At 43.0% G+C, this 17,636-nt stretch overlaps 1 protein-coding gene across 7 annotated transcripts in view; it reads left to right on the forward strand.

The window, feature by feature from the left end:
* ASTN2 (astrotactin 2) overlaps positions 1-17,205 on the forward strand; it is an 829,157-nt gene extending 811,952 nt beyond the window's left edge. For all 7 annotated transcript variants that reach the window (XM_044778942.2, XM_070518865.1, XM_014830403.3 and 4 more), the window contains 3 exons: positions 805-905; positions 2,773-2,956; positions 16,377-17,205. In XM_044778942.2, the coding sequence (XP_044634877.2) occupies positions 805-905; positions 2,773-2,956; positions 16,377-16,614 (523 nt within the window). In that variant the 3' untranslated portion in view covers positions 16,615-17,205. The remainder of the gene's footprint in view (positions 1-804; positions 906-2,772; positions 2,957-16,376) is intronic.
* The last annotated feature ends 431 nt before the right edge of the window (positions 17,206-17,636 follow it).

Genomic DNA, 17,636 nt, shown 5'->3' on the forward strand with positions numbered 1-17,636 from the left:
ACCAGCTGTCTCTTCCTCCAACAGTCTGGGATCTTTCCTCAGTGCCTTTGCACTTACTGCTGTCCCTGCCTCAAATGCTCTTCCCCCAGGTCTTCCTCTCATATGCCGGTTCCTTCCCGTTATTCAGGTCTCAGCTCAAACCTTCTCTCCAGGAAGACCTTCATGGACAAACTTGTCTACAGCATGTACATCCCCCCTCCACCTTAGTCTTTTTCATGTTATCCTGTTGTCTTCTCTCACATTTACCATGATCTAATTTTTTGTTTACTTTTGGATTAGCTTTATGCAAGCAGGGACCTTGACTCTCTTGTTGCTCACCTTATAACCTTAACACTGAAAATAATTCCTAGCACATAGTTGATGCTCAAAAAGTATTTATTAAATAAATGAATGAAAGAATATATAAATGAGTATATCTAGCCATACAAGATAGCATCAGGGTTCAATTCCCAAGCCCTGGACTCAGACTCCTCTCTCCAAGTGACTGTGAGACCATGGAAAGACACATAGTCCAAGTCTCCGTTTCCTCCTTGGTGAAATGCAGGTGGTAAGAGTCCCTGCCTTCTAGGTTTGCTTACTTGTAAATTAAGAAATAAAGTGCATAGTGCCCAGCAGGCAGTTGGTGCTCAATAAATGCTTTATAATTATCTTTATTTTTCTTCCAAATCATTTCTCCTGTAGCCCAAGCATCCTGGAGTTCTTTTGACCACTGCTCCTGTGCTATGATTTGGTGTTCCTCCTTGCAACTTCCAGGACCTTCTCTGAGGTCACAGCCTGGTCCTCTGTTTTCTTGCCCTGCTATAGGTTCACTCTGTATGCTGTGGATACACGAGGGAGGCACTCAGAGCTCAGCACAGTGACCCTAAGGACAGCCTGTCCACTGGTGGATGACAACAAGGCAGAAGGTAGGCGACCCATTTCTTCACTTCCCAGGTAACTTCCATATTTCCTCTCCCTAAGTTCTGTACCCAGCAGTAACTAACCACCACCCCTTTCCTGCACCAGCTGAATATTGGTACAGGGAGAAGAAAGTGATGGAACTAAGGGAGCAGGAAGAACATGATGCTAAATTAATCAAAGCCATGGGGCAAATTGAGATTGACCAGCAATATCTTTGCCAGTGGAAAGACTTGCTTCTCTTTTGTAGAGTTTGTCTGTGTTCTGAGTTCGAGGCAAGGAATAGTACAGAGTCAGAGCCCCATCACTGTATCCTCCCCATTAGCCTGTGCTTCTTAGAGACCAATCACTTTCTTCCACTTCAGTCTGTGCTACAGCTGGCAAATCAGTGGCACCGAGAATACCCCTTCACCTTTCTACACCTGTGGCAGACATCATTAGCTGATAACAGCACGCTTTCCCATCTAGCCCCGGGGTGGCCTCAGAATCCTGAGCATAGAGCCATAGGCAGTGACTGTCAGGCATAGTTAGCACACAAGATTAAACCTTTTTTGCTGCTCCTGGTCCATGAAGTTGTCAACATCAGGTAAAACACCTGAAAAAAATAGAACCAATCAATCAGATCCGTCTTACACTTAGTTCTTGGGCAATGTGTAGGTGCAATTTCTACATCAGGACTGGCAGAAATGTGATGGTAGCTCACGAGTCCTGCTGATTCACTTAAGTTAAGCAAATATTTTCTAAGAGCCCTGATACAAGCAATGGAGGAGACATATGGTCTCCACCTTTTAGGAGTCCCCATTTCAGAGGGAGAGAGAGAACTTTCTACAAAGGGCTCAATAATAAGCTGGATAATAAATGTTTTGTCTGCTAGTAGACGAGAGGAGATGGTGAACTATTGAATCTCAAAGGCAAGGGGGATTTGAGATATTTTCCTGATAATGTATTACTATTATTTTAAAATATCACCTGCAAATGGTTAAAAAAAATAAAAAAAATAAAAATAAGAAAAGAAAATAGTGCAAAGTAAATGTTTCTCCCATCCTAAACCCAAGTCCCCCAGATTCTCCTAGAAGCAACCATTGTTAGCAGACTTGAGGACATAACATGAATGTTTATCAGAGTCTTCAAAGGTGAAAGAATGTGCCTCCTAGTCAAGAGAGCAGCCCATGATGAATTTAAATTACATCAATTAGTAGGAATAACTGAAGGAGTAGAAATTGCCATGAATGGCAAGCAAAAGAGCCTGGATTTTCTTTGAAAGATTTTTGAACAGAGACCTGTTAGACCTGATCACAGAAATGTGTTGGAAACATTAGGGAGATAGAAGTAGACTGTTGAGATGAGCCCAAGACAGTTTTTAAACCTCTGCACTTTTTTTGAATTTTCTGTTAAATCATGCGCACAAAACTTATGTTAATAAACTTGAAATTATGAGCACAAACTTTGTGCCTGGCCCTGTGCTGAGCGCTATTTTGTTGTTGTTAGTCTCGATCGAGTCGATTCCGACTGGTAGTGACCCTATGCACAGCAGAGTGGAACCCTGCTCGACTTTTTTGCGCCATCCTCTCACCTTCCAGTGCTGCATCAGACAATGCTCCATTGCTATTCACAGGCTGAGGGCTTTACATCCACTTTTTGATTTAGTCTTCCCAATGCACCTCCAGAGTAGACATTGTTATCTCCAGTTGCCAGAGAGGAAAACTGAACCCAGCAAGTCAATGACATATTCAGAACGGAATTAAGGTTTGTCTGCCCCCAAAGACCATGCAAGTGAACTCCTGCAAGAATATGCTTTCCTTGTTGTGAGGCATGTTTCCATCCTCACTTTTTCTAGCTGTCCAGTGATCTGTGCCTGCCCTTCTTCCCCTTCAGAGATAGCTGACAAGATCTACAATCTATACAATGGGTACACAAGTGGAAAAGAGCAACAGACTGCCTACAACACGCTGATGGAGGTCTCAGCCTCGATGCTGTTCCGAGTCCAGCACCACTACAATTCTCACTATGAGAAGTTCGGCGACTTTGTCTGGAGGAGTGAAGATGAACTGGGGCCCAGGTATGGGTGTATGAGTATGAGTGGTATGGTAAATTCCTCCCGCTCCCATTCGACTTCACTGAACCCTTTGTTCCATAGGCTGACAATGGGCTTTACCAAATAAGTAAGGGTGGCGGTCACCTTAGTTATGTCAGGGCTAGAGATGGAAAATGGACAGGGACAGGAATAGTGAGAGAATCTTGGCATTGTAGCCTCTTGGACTCCTGGAATGTCAGGTAAGAGAGAGACATCGGCACTTTGCCAAGCAATGACTCCCCTGGACCACCTTCTACCTTCAGTTTTAGAGATGGGAAACTTAGACTCCTTGAGGGAATGTGTCCCAACAAGATCATAGAACAGCATAGTGGCAGGGCCATGGCCCCTAGTCTGGGGCCTCCCTACTCTTCCATAAGAAGTCAGAGTTTTTCTAGAGTAAAGTCTGTGAGTGACCATAGCAAAATACATTCATAAATTCAACCTGTATTCAGGCATAATTTTTGTCACCAGTAGTGACTATGCCAACCAGTGTGCTCGGTGCTATGGAGGATTCAAACATAACGAAGACGCAGTCGCTGTCTTCTGAAGCTTCATAAAGCAGGATGTGAAATGCTGACTACCTTTCATACCTTCCGCCTAATGACATTCATTCCTTCATTCATTTGTTCAGCACAAACTTAGCACCTTTTCTACTTGGTTGCTTGTCCACCGCGCAATAGTAAAAAGGTAGAAGCAGTCCCTACCTACACATAGCTTACCATTGCAGGTAACTAAACAAACAATTGCAAGGAATAGGAATAATAAATGTCCTGATGGCAGAAGAATAGGGCCGTTTGGGGAGGCAAGGCATAGACGCTTGGTTTAGGTGACCCAGTGAAGGCTTCGCAAGGGCTGAGACTCTGAGCCCTAAAGGGTGACTAAGGGTCAGGCAAGTGGAGGGAGAGGAGGATTGGAGGGTTTTGGGCAGAGGCAGTAGCCTGGGAAACTCTCAAAGGAGATAATGTTACATTAGAGCAGAGTTTTGCTCTCAAATTTTGCTCATTTGCATACCACCTTTACGATTTTTGCCATGTCATCCGACCATATGAACTATATTTATTTGATGTTTCTTTCTTAGATTCACTTCTTTTTGTTTTTTTCCTCCCCAAAGCCCTAGGACATAGTTGTATATTCTACTTGTAAGTCCTTCTAGTCCTTCTTTATGAGCCACCACCACCACATGCCTGCCAATGAGCGGTGTGGTTCTGCCCCTGGGAACCAAACCTGGGGCCACCAAAGTGGAGTGCACAGAACTTTAACCACTAGGTCATCAGGGCTGGTTCTCTTAGATTCACTTCTTGCTGAAAATATATTTGAAAAGAAAACAGTGCATCATTTTGCAAAGGGAAAACTGGGACCATCTACCCTTCATAGAAAATTAAACCTAAACATTCAATACAATAAAAGAAAAAAACCCAAACAAACAGAAAACAATGTTGTTCAATCCTAGCAGAGCCTGAGACTCTCCCTTTAAAAGAGGAGATTAGCAAGAGTTAGAGAAGTATTAAAGACACAGCCCCAAACCAAAACTTTCTTTTTTAAAGTTATCTGGGTCAGGGGAAGAGAATGGAAAAGGAACTCTAACTCCCTTTCCCAATGTGATTTATTATTGTTTCATCTGGGTCTGTGATCATCTTGGGAACCACCTGAAATCCTGTTCCCTGACCCAGGGAAACTCCTTCCAGGCGCTGTGTGTGGAGGAACTGAAAGAATTTCCGTGTAGTTGGAGCAAAGTGTGTAACAGCAGGAGTGGTAAGAGATAAGGAGGGAGAGGTCAGCAGGGGCCAGTCTCAAATGCCCCTTAAGTAGGGTTAAAGAGTTTGGATTATCTCCCTAGGGTAATGGGAAGATTTTCAAGTGTTTTTCACAGGGGGGTGATATCAGATCTTTAAGAGAGAAAGATCCCTGTGACTGCAGTTGGAAGCATGATCCAGAGGGGTCAAGACAAGAGGAAGGCAGTGAGGCCCTGGAGGCTGTTGTCATAGTATTTCAGGAGAGAGAATGTGGTCCCATAGGCCAGGGTGGTATCAGTGGCATTGGAGAGAATTGCATGACTTCCTGAAATTCTTAAAGGGCAGCCCTGTATGCTTTCAAAAGCTTTAAAATTACCCTGTAAACTAGGCAAAGTAGGGTATCCTCCCCATTTTATGGATGATAAGGAATTAGAGGCCCCATGCAGTTAAATGAGCTGCCCAGAGTTGCACAGAGGTTGGTATGGAGGCTGGTTCCACCCTGAGCTCTCACCCTGAGCCCTTACAACACTTGCAATAATCCTCCAGGAATTTGAGGCCCTCAAGAGAAGAGCTGAGAGCTTGGTCAAGGGATAAAAGGGATCTTTCCCTGGCGCAGGCCTTATCTGTTCCGTTGAGTCCTGGACTGTAACTCTCCCTTTCACATGAAAGGAAGGTTCTTTAGATAAAAGCTCAAAGAGGGCAGACAGGCAGGCAGAAGCACAGAGCCCCAGATGAAAGCTACTGTGTGAGTCATCCGGGCTGCCATCTTGCCCGTGGACAGGGAAAGGCATCCCACTTTATTGGGCTTTCCCACAGGGCTCAGAGAGTTTGAGTGGAAGCTAAAGCAGAGCTCCACTCCTGACTTTGTGTTTACAACCTTCTGAGATCCTTTATGACCCTCTAGGACATAAATCTTCTGGAAAGGCTGCCTGGCCGCCCACAGAGGCAGGACAACCCACTCGGTAATGGACTGTGATAACCCACTAACCTCCAGCCAACTGTCTGCCAACTCCCACTTTTGTTACCCAGCTTCCTCCTTCTTTGGTCTTTCTAGTCTCCGGAGGGGATCCGAGATTTCTCCAACATCCCACACTGGCTTGTTAGCAGGAATCAAGACATCTGCATCCTAATCTATCCTAGTACTGATAATAAACTTACTGTGCAACCTTGAGCTCTAGCCTTCTTTGGCCCTCAGTCTCTTCATCTCTAAAATGATCAGAAGGAGCTATTATTGTGATATTCTTTCTTTTTAGCAGTGGTAAATTTTTTTCCTAAGCAAATCTTACACAGAACTCCAGGTCTTAAGTAGAATGCCACCTCCTCTGAAATGTCCACTTATTAACTCTATCATACCCTCATGTTTTAATTTTCTGTATCTTGCCTACTAGTTTTAGTGTCTTATATCACTTATGTGTTTACTTATGTGTCATCTCTGTCTCCCACTACAAGGTCAGCTTATGTATAATTAGTGATACTTTGTGTCCTATTCACTCTTATAAGTAGGTGCTAAATAATTACTTGTTGAATAATTGGATAACGGGATGAGTAAATGTGTGGATCAGATGATTACAAAGTTGTTCTGGTAGAAACTAGAGTGCGTGGCCTGGAGTCTCACCTGCTGGGTATCCCTTTCAAATCCCCCCTGATCCCAAGGGTCTTTTAGCTCTCTCTGAGCTATCAAGGATCTACAGATCACAGTTGGAAACAGTTGAATTCTATGAACTCTGAGGTCTATCTAGCCAAAAAATTACATTCTAAAAAGTGTATTATCCTTGCAAATATTCAGAGACTTGTGGAGACCTCATTTCATTAATTTATTGATTCATTGATTCATTTAATGTGCTTACAATGTGCCAGGCTCTGTGCTGTGAGCTGGAAATATATGAGTGAAGAAGACAGATCCTGCCTTCACAAGGAGCAGCATCTTGTGAGGAAAAGACTGGTCAACAGGCAGTTGCGGTGAAACATCTCAAGAAGCATACTAGAAAAAGGAGAAGGGGAAGTGTGTCTTAGAGCAGTGCTTCTCAAATTTTAACGTGCTTGAAAATCACCTGGGAGCCTTGTTAAAATTCAAATTGACTGAGGAGTCTGGGATGGGCCTGAGATTCTGCATTTCTAATGAGCTTTCAGATGATGCCAATGTTGCTAGTCCCTAAAGCACACCGTGAGTAACAAGGTTCTGGATGTGGATAGCTGCTGCAGCTAATCTAGACCTGGAGCTCAAGGAAGAATCACTAGAGAAGAAAGTGAAGTGTATGCTTTGAATTAAAGGATGAACAGGAGTCCTCCAAGTGGAAGGGGGAGAATGTTCTCATCAGAAGGAACAGGCAAGGCAAAGACAAGCCCTGGTGAAATAAGAGAATATACTTCAGTCAAGGAGTATAAATAACGCTGATGCAGAGAGTTCAAGGTGAGAAGGAAACAGAAAAAACAAGGCTGGAGATTTCAGCAGAGGTCAGATCCTGATGGCTCTTGTGAGCCCTGTTCAGAAGTTTGTTCTTTCTCTCAAAAGCCAGGTAAAGATTTTAAAGAGAGGAGCAACTTGGGTAAATGTGCCATGGCTCTCAAGAGTTAGCAAGTGTCCAAAACATCAAAATGTAAAGGAGAGAGAGTAAGAAACTGCCCTGGAGCCAGAAGCCTTGGGTTCGTGTCCTAGCTTTGCCACCCACTTGCTGTGTGACCTTGGACAAATTCCATCCCTATTCTGAGCCTCATTTGTAACCTCAAAGGACTGAACTCTAAAGTCCCTTCCAGCTGGGAAACCAAGGAACCAGCAAATCCTGAAGGCCATAGAGGCCACAGAACAAGCACACTATGAGTGTCCTTTCACCTCCAGCCTAGCACATCCTGTTTCTCAGGGACCTAGGGTGGCTAGGGTGATAAGAGTTCTTCCCAGGAACATCTTGAGGGCTAATATCATGGGATGAGCTCTATTAGGTTTCTCTTTGGACTGTAATCACCAAATTCCAAAATATGTATATGTATATTCAGGCATGGATCTGTGGTCATACACCCCCATAAAATTTAGTGACAAAAGGGTGTCTCTTACCCCTGCCTAATAAATCTATCAAGCCAGTGTCCTCCAGAGCCTAGTTCCCATGGCAACCACAGGTTACTGCAAACAGCTGCTCAGAGAAGACCCGCTGACACCCAGCTGCCCTAGCCATACGGTTTCTATTAGGAGACTTGAAAAATTGAGCTCATAGGTGGCCAGGGACCAGAATTTGCTCCAGTCAGAACACCCTTGACCACTCTTGGGCTTCTCAATCCTCTCAGTTATGTTTGGCTAAAATGATAGAGTAGGGAGAAGAGAGCAAGCACTTGAAGAGATTCTACTTCAGTGAAATTGATCTGTCTAGACAGGGATGGTATATTTATGATGTCAGCCCTCTTGCTTCCGTGGCAGACATTGCTAATAGATCACAGACAGCCTGAGATCTTTCTCAACATAGCAAAACAAGAAGCCTTTCCCATCTGAAAAAGAGTTGGCACATCCTATGAATCATAGTTGCTGTGACCTTCCTAAAAATAAGCAAGCCTGGGATGTCACTGTACATTCCTTTAGTCCAAGATTAAATTAGCTCCTTCCTTAGATATCTTGGATTAACTTTCTTGGAATTTCTAGGACATTGGGAACAAGAACAAACTTAGGCATCTAGGGCCTTATTCTTATAATTACAGATGTGCTTTTTAATTTTTTTCTGCATATTTTGACATATCTGAAATCAGGATAGATTATGCACAATGGACTTGCACATTCTGTCGTATTCTTCTTTTCTTAAAAGAAAATCAATAGTATCTCTTATAAGTGATGATTATAAATACAAACAAAACACACTATGGCTTTGAATAAGTGTCCCGTGGATCAGCTACACCACTGATAATATAGCAAGGTTGGTTATAATCTTGATGTCTCTTATCAGTTTCGAATTCAACTAGTTTGTGGTTAGTTGAGATTCAGTCATTCTTACCATCAGTTTAGAAGAGCAGGTCTCATGGTTTCTTGTGTGAGAACGAAGAGGAGACAAAGTTAAATGTAAATATTTTCACTATTTGCCTTACACATCACATTTGAAACCTGATGTTGAGTTTATACACCCAGGTGGTGGTACTTGAGCTTCTGGTTTTTCTGTAGTGGGAATGATGAGAGGCTAAATTTAATCTGGATTTATTCTGAAAGCAAGCCTGGTAGATTACTGGGAAGCCATAAAACAATGGCTTCATTGCACAAATTCATCACACCAGCTTTAAAATATATGTGTATATATGCACGTTTTCAAAATGGAAATAACTTTATTGTGTTTTGTTCTAAAAGTAATTCTTGCTCATTCTGTAACACCCAAATCATACAGATATATATAAAATGGAGCTGAAAATTTTGCTCCTCTGAACCCCATAATCCCAACCCAGAGATAAAATAATTAGCATTGTACACCTGCCTTCCCAGATATAGATATGGCTAGGACATGGACATGCATGTGAATAAAGAACTGACACAGGCTTAAGGATATATCTACACCTACAACCACAGCTCCATTTCTATCAACTCTGCTATGTTTTACAAGTAGATACACTGTTTTCTATCTGCCTATTTACACTTAACAATACAAGTACAAATCTTTTCCCATGGATTCCTTCGGAAATATGTTGTCTTTTTTTTTTTTTTTGAGGAAGATTGGCCTTGAGCTAACATCTGCTGCCAATCCTCCTCTTTGCTGAGGAAGACTGGCCCTGAGCTAACATCTGCGCCCCTCTTCCACTACTTTATATGTGGGGCACCTGCCACGGCATGGCTTGCCAAGCGTTGCCATGTCCGCACCCGGGATCTGAAACGGCGAACCCTGGGCTGCCAAAGCGGAACGTGCGCATTGCACTGCTGCACCACCGGGCTGCCCCCATATGTTGTCTTTTTGAAGGACCTTTTAGCCATGCAGTTATATGAATGCATCACACGTTAATTTAGTCCTCTATTAGACCAACTAGGTTTCTTCCAACATTTTTGCTATTATAAAGAAATCTGTATAAACATTTTGCCCACTTGCCTGATTATTTCCTTAGGTCCACATTATGCTCTTGTGCCATTTCATTCCCTTTATCAACTCCTGCTAGAGAATTGCTATATTATGAAAGTTAAGGACTGAGAATTTCCTCAGTTCAAGTCAATTCACCCTTATTAATCCATTCTTCTTGCACAATCAGGAGCCCAACACCAGGGGAACTACACAATGTCCAAGAAGCAAGTGGGAAATACTATTTGAGTGCCTGTTATGAGCCAGTCAATTATATCTCATTTCATCCCCTGCACAACTGATTTTGAATATTAAGCAACGGAAAGTCAATAGAGCTAAGTAAATTGTCCAAAGTTGCACAACTAATGTGTGTCAGAGCCCAAATTCAAAAGATTATCTTCTGATGTCAAACCAGCGTCTGTCCATTATAATATATTGCATCCCAAGATATGCACACAACTAAGGGAGAATGTAATATGAATCTCAACAGAGAAATAATCACAGTGTTTCAGCAACAGAGGGGAAAACATGACTTATGATAGCTGGGAAGATCTGGAAGACTTCTTGAAGATGAAATTTCAGCATGACTTTGAAGCATGAATAGAACCTCAGTGAATATGGTCCTTTCATCTCAGGAACTCAATGCTTTGGCAGTTGTGCCATACCAGGTTCTATTGTAAACTGCTCATCAGATGCCCATCAGATGGTATTTCCCTTTGAATCAAGCCCCTAATTCCTTTTAGATTAAAAACAAACAACAAACAAAACCAAAAAACATCTACTCCAACTACCATTAGACTCTTATGGTCTAAATGTTTGCCCCCCCCCAAATTTATATATTGCAAACCTAATGGCCAAAGTGATGGTATTAGGAAATGGGGCCTTAGGAAGGTGATGAGGTCATAAGGGTGGAGCCCTCTTGAATGGGAGTAGTGCTCTTATAAAAGAGGCTTCAGAGTGATCCTTTGCCATTGCACCATCTGAGGACACATTGAGAAAGTGCCATCTTTGAACCAGGAAGTGGACCCTCACAGCCACCACACCAAATCTCTCGCTGCCAAGATCCTGGACTTCCAAGCCTTCAGAACTGTGAGAAATAAATTTCTATTTATAAGCTACCCAGTCTGTGTATTTTGTTATAGCAGCCAAAACAGACTAACACAGACTCCTTTCTAAAACGTAATTGACTAGACCACCTCCAGTTAAGGGAACCCACTGGAGATATGGAAGGACCCATTCTACGTTTAGAGGACTCTAGTTTTAAGGTTTTTGTTACATTGAGTCAAAATTTGCCTTCTGCTAATTTTTGAGTGGCTTCATTAATAACACTTAACTGCCTTGCAACCAAGATCTGAGATACCATTCTCAGTTTGTTAACCCAGTCAAGTCACATGATCAGCCTGAGCCTCACTTTTACCACCTGAAGACTGGGCCTAAAATACAAACTCTATAGTTGTGGTGAGGATTATATTTAAGATAATGTTGCCTAGGTTTCTGGCACATGCTAAGTGCTCAATCAGTTATAGTCATTATCATCCCAGACGCTCAGTTTTTTCCTCGCTTGTTTTCAGTTACCAGAACAACATAACCATTTTCCTAAATCACCCCTCCAGTGGACACTCTCCATTCCAGCTTTCAACACTTCCCCAAAAGAGTCACTTTTGAGATGACCTTCAGCACTGTGATCTGGCTGCAGCTTGCATATGTCCCTCTTACCAGAAGTGACCGGGGTTGTCCAGATGTGGCCTGACCAGGGCAGCATGAATGAAGTCATTACTTCCCTTAATCTGCCCTCTCCACCTCTGAGGTTATGTTCCAGTTTTTTGCAACCACGTCATGCCCTCGACTCTCATTATGCTTGAGGTCAGCTAACACAGAGATATTTAAGCTCTACTCAGGAGGCAGGGAGCGGGGAGACAGGCCAACAGGAATGTTTCCTTACTGCATCTCCTCTTTTTCTCCATTCCAAGCCTCTCTTAGAAATTAGGTTCTCTGATAACTGTGTCGACAGCTTATTGGGTAATGATGCTGGGAATAGAATGGTTGGTTAAAGGTTCTACAATTCCCGGAGAAGTGGCATCCGAGCCCAGCCCCTGACTCCTTCACAAGCCATCCCTGTCTCCATCTAGCCTGCTGCTACAATGATAAATTAATGTTCAGTGTCCCTCGTTCACCTCTTGCTTCTATCCCAGCAGGCCTGGGCCCTGTCTCCAATGAGGAAGATTTCATTTCCGGTTTTTGAGAAGAGTGGTCACTCTGACCTATGATTTCCCCCTCCAAGGAAAGCTTGGAGCATGCTTGGCCTTTGATTTATGGCTCTTCATTGCCTACAATTTATTATCCAGCAGACTTGCCTTTGGTCTCTCACTCCCTCTCCTCTTCTCGAGGCTTTGAGCACCACCAGTCCTTCTCTCCATAGCTTCACCTTCTGAGTTCTCCTGTCTTTGCTGTCTAAAGCAAACCAAGGTGCTGAGACCTTGTGTATGTTGCAGAAATAACAGGGGACAGTTAAGCAAACTGACATTGGTTTAGTGCCTATTACATACAAATTCCTATGCTGAACGCCTGTGGTACTCACTTCATTTCAGCCTAACAAGAGCCCTACAAAATAAGTATCTCTATTCCCATTTTACAAATGAGAAAACAGGTTTATAGAGAAGTGATTTACTCTAATGGGTTCTGTAGCCTATGTCCTTTCTACTGTAATATGCTACGTTGAATCTTGGCTAACATTTACTGAGACCAAGCAAATTACCCAGGTTATCTCATCCTCCCCAAAACACTATTATTATTCCCATTTTACTGATGCAGTAACAGGGTCGGTAGCATTGAAGAACTTGCTCATGAGCCCCATAGCTGTTAAGTTATAGATCTAGGATTTGAATCAGGGACTCCAGAGCCAAGTATTTCATCTCAACTGTGTACAATCAGGATTCCTGGTCCTAGTTTTGCCTTTGTAACTAACTTAAGTTGTTCCTTTAGGCAAATTATTTTCTCACTCCAAGCCATAGTTTCCCCAACCATACAAAGGGAGGCTTGGTCCAGTTGAGTTCCAAGATCCTCTCTGAAGAAATAGCTGGACATTTGGAGATAAAGCATTTTGGCATGTTGGAAGAATTGCTCTTTGCAACCTCATTTTGTATTTGTGGCTTATTTTTTTTTAACTGTTTGGATCAGACAATGACTCTCCATTGCCCCAAAAATAAAATACTTCACCATGGCTTAGAAGTCTGGATGGTCTGACATCTGCTGAACTGACTGGTCTCTCACCCATTATTTGCACCATTTTAGGCAATTGGTGGTATATGATCTCTCCCGTCTAACTTTGGATGGGCTATTTCCTCTGTCTCCCCATCTACCTGAAAAATTTGTTTCATCATTGAAGACCTAGCTCAGATGTTACATCCCCTGAGAAGACTTCTCGGAGCCCGAAAAATAATGATTAGGTGTCCGCTTTCTGTATTCCCATAGCACCATGCATGTTCTTCAACTCAGCACTCTCCTCCTAAATTAGAGGCTGTTAATTATTTTGATCAGTTTACCTGTCTCCTGTTGCTAACTTATAAATGTGCTCCAGGCTTAAGCCAGCACACAAATAATGATGATGATAATGGTGATGATGATGGTGATGATTGTGATTATAATGATGGTAGTGATGATGATGATGGTGATAGTAATGATGATGGTGATGATAATGATGGTAGTGGTGGTAATGATGGTGATGATGATGATGGTAGTGGTGGTGATGATGGTGATGATGATGATGATGATGGTGGTGATGATGATAATGGTGATGATTGTCATGGTGGCGATGATTATGATGATACTTTCTAACATGTATCAGTGTCTTACTATGTGCCAGACACTTTTCTAAGAGTTATACACGTATGAACTTATTTAATCCTCACTATAACCCTATGAGGATTAGCAATATGTTATTCCTTTCTTATAGATGAGGAAATAAGGAGTAAGTAGATTTTTAAAAGCACAGAGAGAAAAAGCAAGCCAGCACCCCTAAATACGATGATGTGAAACACCTAACACCTGGAGGTGTCCTCTACCTGCTGCCAGTCTTGCTTTCCCCCAATTCCATTCTCCTCAAGGCAGCCAAAAATGTCTTTAAACAGTCTGGCTCTGAATCTGTTACTTTGCTACTTGAAACCCTTCAATAACTCCTTCATTTGCGCTCAAGACAATAATCATAGAGATCATTTGCTGAGGGCTTATAGATTCATTAGCACTTTTTTTTATTTTTAAAACAATGCCTTGTGGTAGATACAGTTATTATTCCTATTTTATAGGTAAGGATACTGAGGCACAACTTGTTAAAAATTCTCTCCATATCACAGAGCTAGTAAGTGGCTGAGCTGGGATTTGAACCCAGCAGTCAGGCTCTAGAGCCTGTATGGTGGACCATTACTCTGTGTAACCAATGTCCCAGGTTCTAAGCTCCAATGGCCTGGCTCCTGCCACTTCTGCTGTTGCCCACTGTGTCCCCACTTACACACTGTATTCCAGCCAGAAATTCTCAGAACTTCTGTTTAATCCCTTATCTCTGTGCCTTTACCTATGCCTCCTGTCATGCCTTTGCCTCTCCTTTACCTAACCCCTACTCATTTATGAGACTCAACACAAGATCCTCTTCTACAAGGAAGTCTTCTTGGATATCCTCAATCCTAGGCACCTTCCTCTGAGTCCCCACAGCTCCCATGCCTCCTTTTATCATTGCTCTTGCCACCTGTATTGTAATTTTCCATTTGTCTCTTTCCCACTGAATTGGGAGCTCTGCCATAATAAGTGCTCCATAAATGAACAACCAATGACTTTATCTTCTTTAACTTCACAACAACCCAGTTTTTCAAGTCAAGAAAAGATTTAGAGATGTGGAGTAAATTTCCCAAGGACGCAGAGCTGGTAAGGAAGAGAGTAAGAACTCAAATGCAGAGGGGTGACATGTAAACTCCTCAGGCTCCTCCAGGGGAGGTGCCTGTCAGAGAGGAGAGAGGACTGTGGGTCGAGCAGCTACTCTAGGGTGATTATGAGGCTATGAATTCTTGGCATGTCAGGAAATATTCCACCAAAGTGGTCAACTATACAAAGAGGACTTTTTGAAAGGCACCTCATAAATCGTGCCCACAAAATGTACACACATAAGCTCAACCCTTTTCCAGCCACCACACAGGTGCCTAACACAGTCTCCCATTTGTGGGGTCTGTTATCGTAAAACAGCTCCCTCCTGGGGTCTTAGGGGCATGGAGAGGACATCAGGAGAGAGCCTCTCATTTAGCCTCTCTGGATTCCTGGGCATCTTGAAGATGCTGGGATGTAGAGAAAAGTGGATTCCACATGGAGGCAGACACCTTGACATTGAAGCTGACTTGTAGTGTGACTGGGGAAAGGGATTTTCTTTTTCCTCTCTAAGCCTCAGTTTCCACATTTTTAATGAAACTGGGTCAGACTAGGTCAGTGATTCTCAACTAGGGTGATTTGGCAATGTTTGGAGATAAATTTATTGTCATGACTGAGGTTGGGGGTGCTATTGGCATCTGGAGGGCAGAGGCCTAGGTATGCTGCTAAACTTCCTACAAGACTGCCCCTACCACAAAGAATTATCTAGCCCAAATGTCAGTAGTACCACTGTTGAGAAACCCTGGACTAAGTGATCTTAAAGATCCTTGCTAGCTTTCATTTTCTATGTAGCCACCAGACCTCCTCAGTGATCCTCTCTCTGGTGCTGGATAAAGAACTCTAGATAAATTCCTGATGATGATCACCACAATACAGGTTGATTCTCGCTTAGACTAGTGTTAAGTATGACCTTGATCCTGAGACATCATTATGACAATTCTTTATAGTAGTAGCTATCATTTATTGTGAGCTTACTCTATGCCAGGCTTTGGGCGTTTCTCATAGTTAATCTCACAACCAATTTATGCAGGTAAGACTACCATCACTGTTTTAGAGATGAGAAAAATGAGATAGACAGGTTCTGACTTAGGGATGTATATATTAAGGCTTTGATGAAAGAGAAGCACAGAGGGCAAGATTTTCTTCTGAGGGTGAGAGAATTCAAAAAACAAGAAAGAGACAATTAGAGAGGGACTTTGTGGGTGTTCAGGCCTAGATCCCAATGCCCAACTCCAGTGGAGAACTTGATGTTTGATCTTGGTCAATAATGTCATTTCTCTGAGCCTTGGGCTCCACATCAATTAAATATGAGTGGAAAGAACAATATTTTCAGGGCTATTGTGAAGATTAAATTATAAATTTGAAATGTATATAAAGTACTTACCCAGTGTCTAGCGCATGGTAAGTGTTGATAAATCTTAGTTGTTGTTTATCCTTATTATAATAATTTCTACTTGGTCAGAGTCCTAAGGCTTCTTACCTTATAACTCTATGACTCTCATATCTTAGAAGTGAAGGTGCTAGGTCAAAGGATATACCTCTATCATTTTTAACACTTTGCACGCACAATGAAAAGGACAGGTTCTAAGGTGGTTTTTGAATAGGTGTTTGAAATCCCACACTCAGGTCAATAATGGATAGGAAATTGTTAGGACAGGAAGTCCTCATTTGTCTGTTGACTTTTATTCACCACCTCAAAGGCCTAACCCTTGATCTGGGCTTCTTCTTTCATCACTGTGTCCTCCTACCTTTCAGGAAGGCCCATCTGATCCTACGGCGGCTGGAAAGGGTGAGCAACCACTGCTCCAGCCTCCTGCGAAGCGCCTACATCCAGAGCCGCGTGGACACCGTGCCCTACCTTTTCTGCCGCAGTGAGGAGGTCCGGCCTGCGGGTATGGTGTGGTACAGCATCCTCAAGGACACCAAAATCACGTGCGAAGAGAAGATGGTGTCCATGGCCCGAAACACGTATGGGGAGTCCAAGGGCCGGTGAGGGAGGGCACTGCCCTCTGTGAGCACAGAGACTCTCCGTGGTAGGGGGAGCAGTACTCTCGTGGATCTTGGGGCCTGGGTGGGCTGGGGAACAACTGAGGATGGGCCTGGCAGATGAGGCTTGCCAGCAAGGCCAAAGCAAACTCTTTCTCTTGTGGATAGCTGACAGAGAACTTTGTAACCACTGGAATTATCCATTTTTCTCTACCTTTTATTTTTTCTAAGATATTATTTGACTCTATCAAAGTCTCTCCCTTTTAAACTTTTTTCTTATGGATGGCGGTCAATCTCGAGGCAGGAGTTTTCAGGTGGAGACCAAGCGGCCTTTGCTCTTCTTCCTTCCTCCTGCCACACTCAACTTCCTTCCTGCCATGGACCCCTGGAGGAGACCTCTGGAGAGACAATTGGACCTCTTCAGCATCAGGAAGGAGGCCCCGAGGATTGTTGCAGTGAGGAAGCTTGGGTCTTTAGGACTTTTTTTTCCCCCCAGACATTATTGAGTTTGCAGGATCCCTGCCTCTTCCTGCTACCTGTGGGTCTGCCCAGAGTCCCTGCAGGACTTTCCATGCATTAAAAATTCCTATTGTCTCTCTTTCTGCTTGGGTAGTGTTTCTTACCAAAGGGGGACCTCTGGTTATTCACTCAACAAATATTTATTGATTATCTACTATATACCAGGCAGTGGGCATGCAGCTAAAGAGAGAGATGCTCCCTGCCCTCAGGGAACTTACAGTCTAATGGAAATTATAGAGAAGCAGTCTGGTGATTTCAGACTATAGTAGGAGAAGAGTTCTTTGAACTCAATTGTTGGATCATGAGACAAACTGGAAGGGTTCTGAAATGCTTTCTTGAAAAAGTGATGCCTAAACCCAAAGGATGGGGAGGAATAAGCCAGACAGAGTGAGGAAGGATGGGATTTGTTCCAGGCAGATGGGACACCATGAGCAAAAGCCCAGAGATAAGAAAATATAACTTATCAAGGGCTGAGAGCACTTTTCTTGAGAATACAGATTGAAGTAGGAA

This window comes from Equus asinus, chromosome 10 (genome assembly GCF_041296235.1).
Source record: "Equus asinus isolate D_3611 breed Donkey chromosome 10, EquAss-T2T_v2, whole genome shotgun sequence".
Taxonomy (NCBI): Eukaryota; Metazoa; Chordata; class Mammalia; order Perissodactyla; family Equidae; genus Equus; species Equus asinus.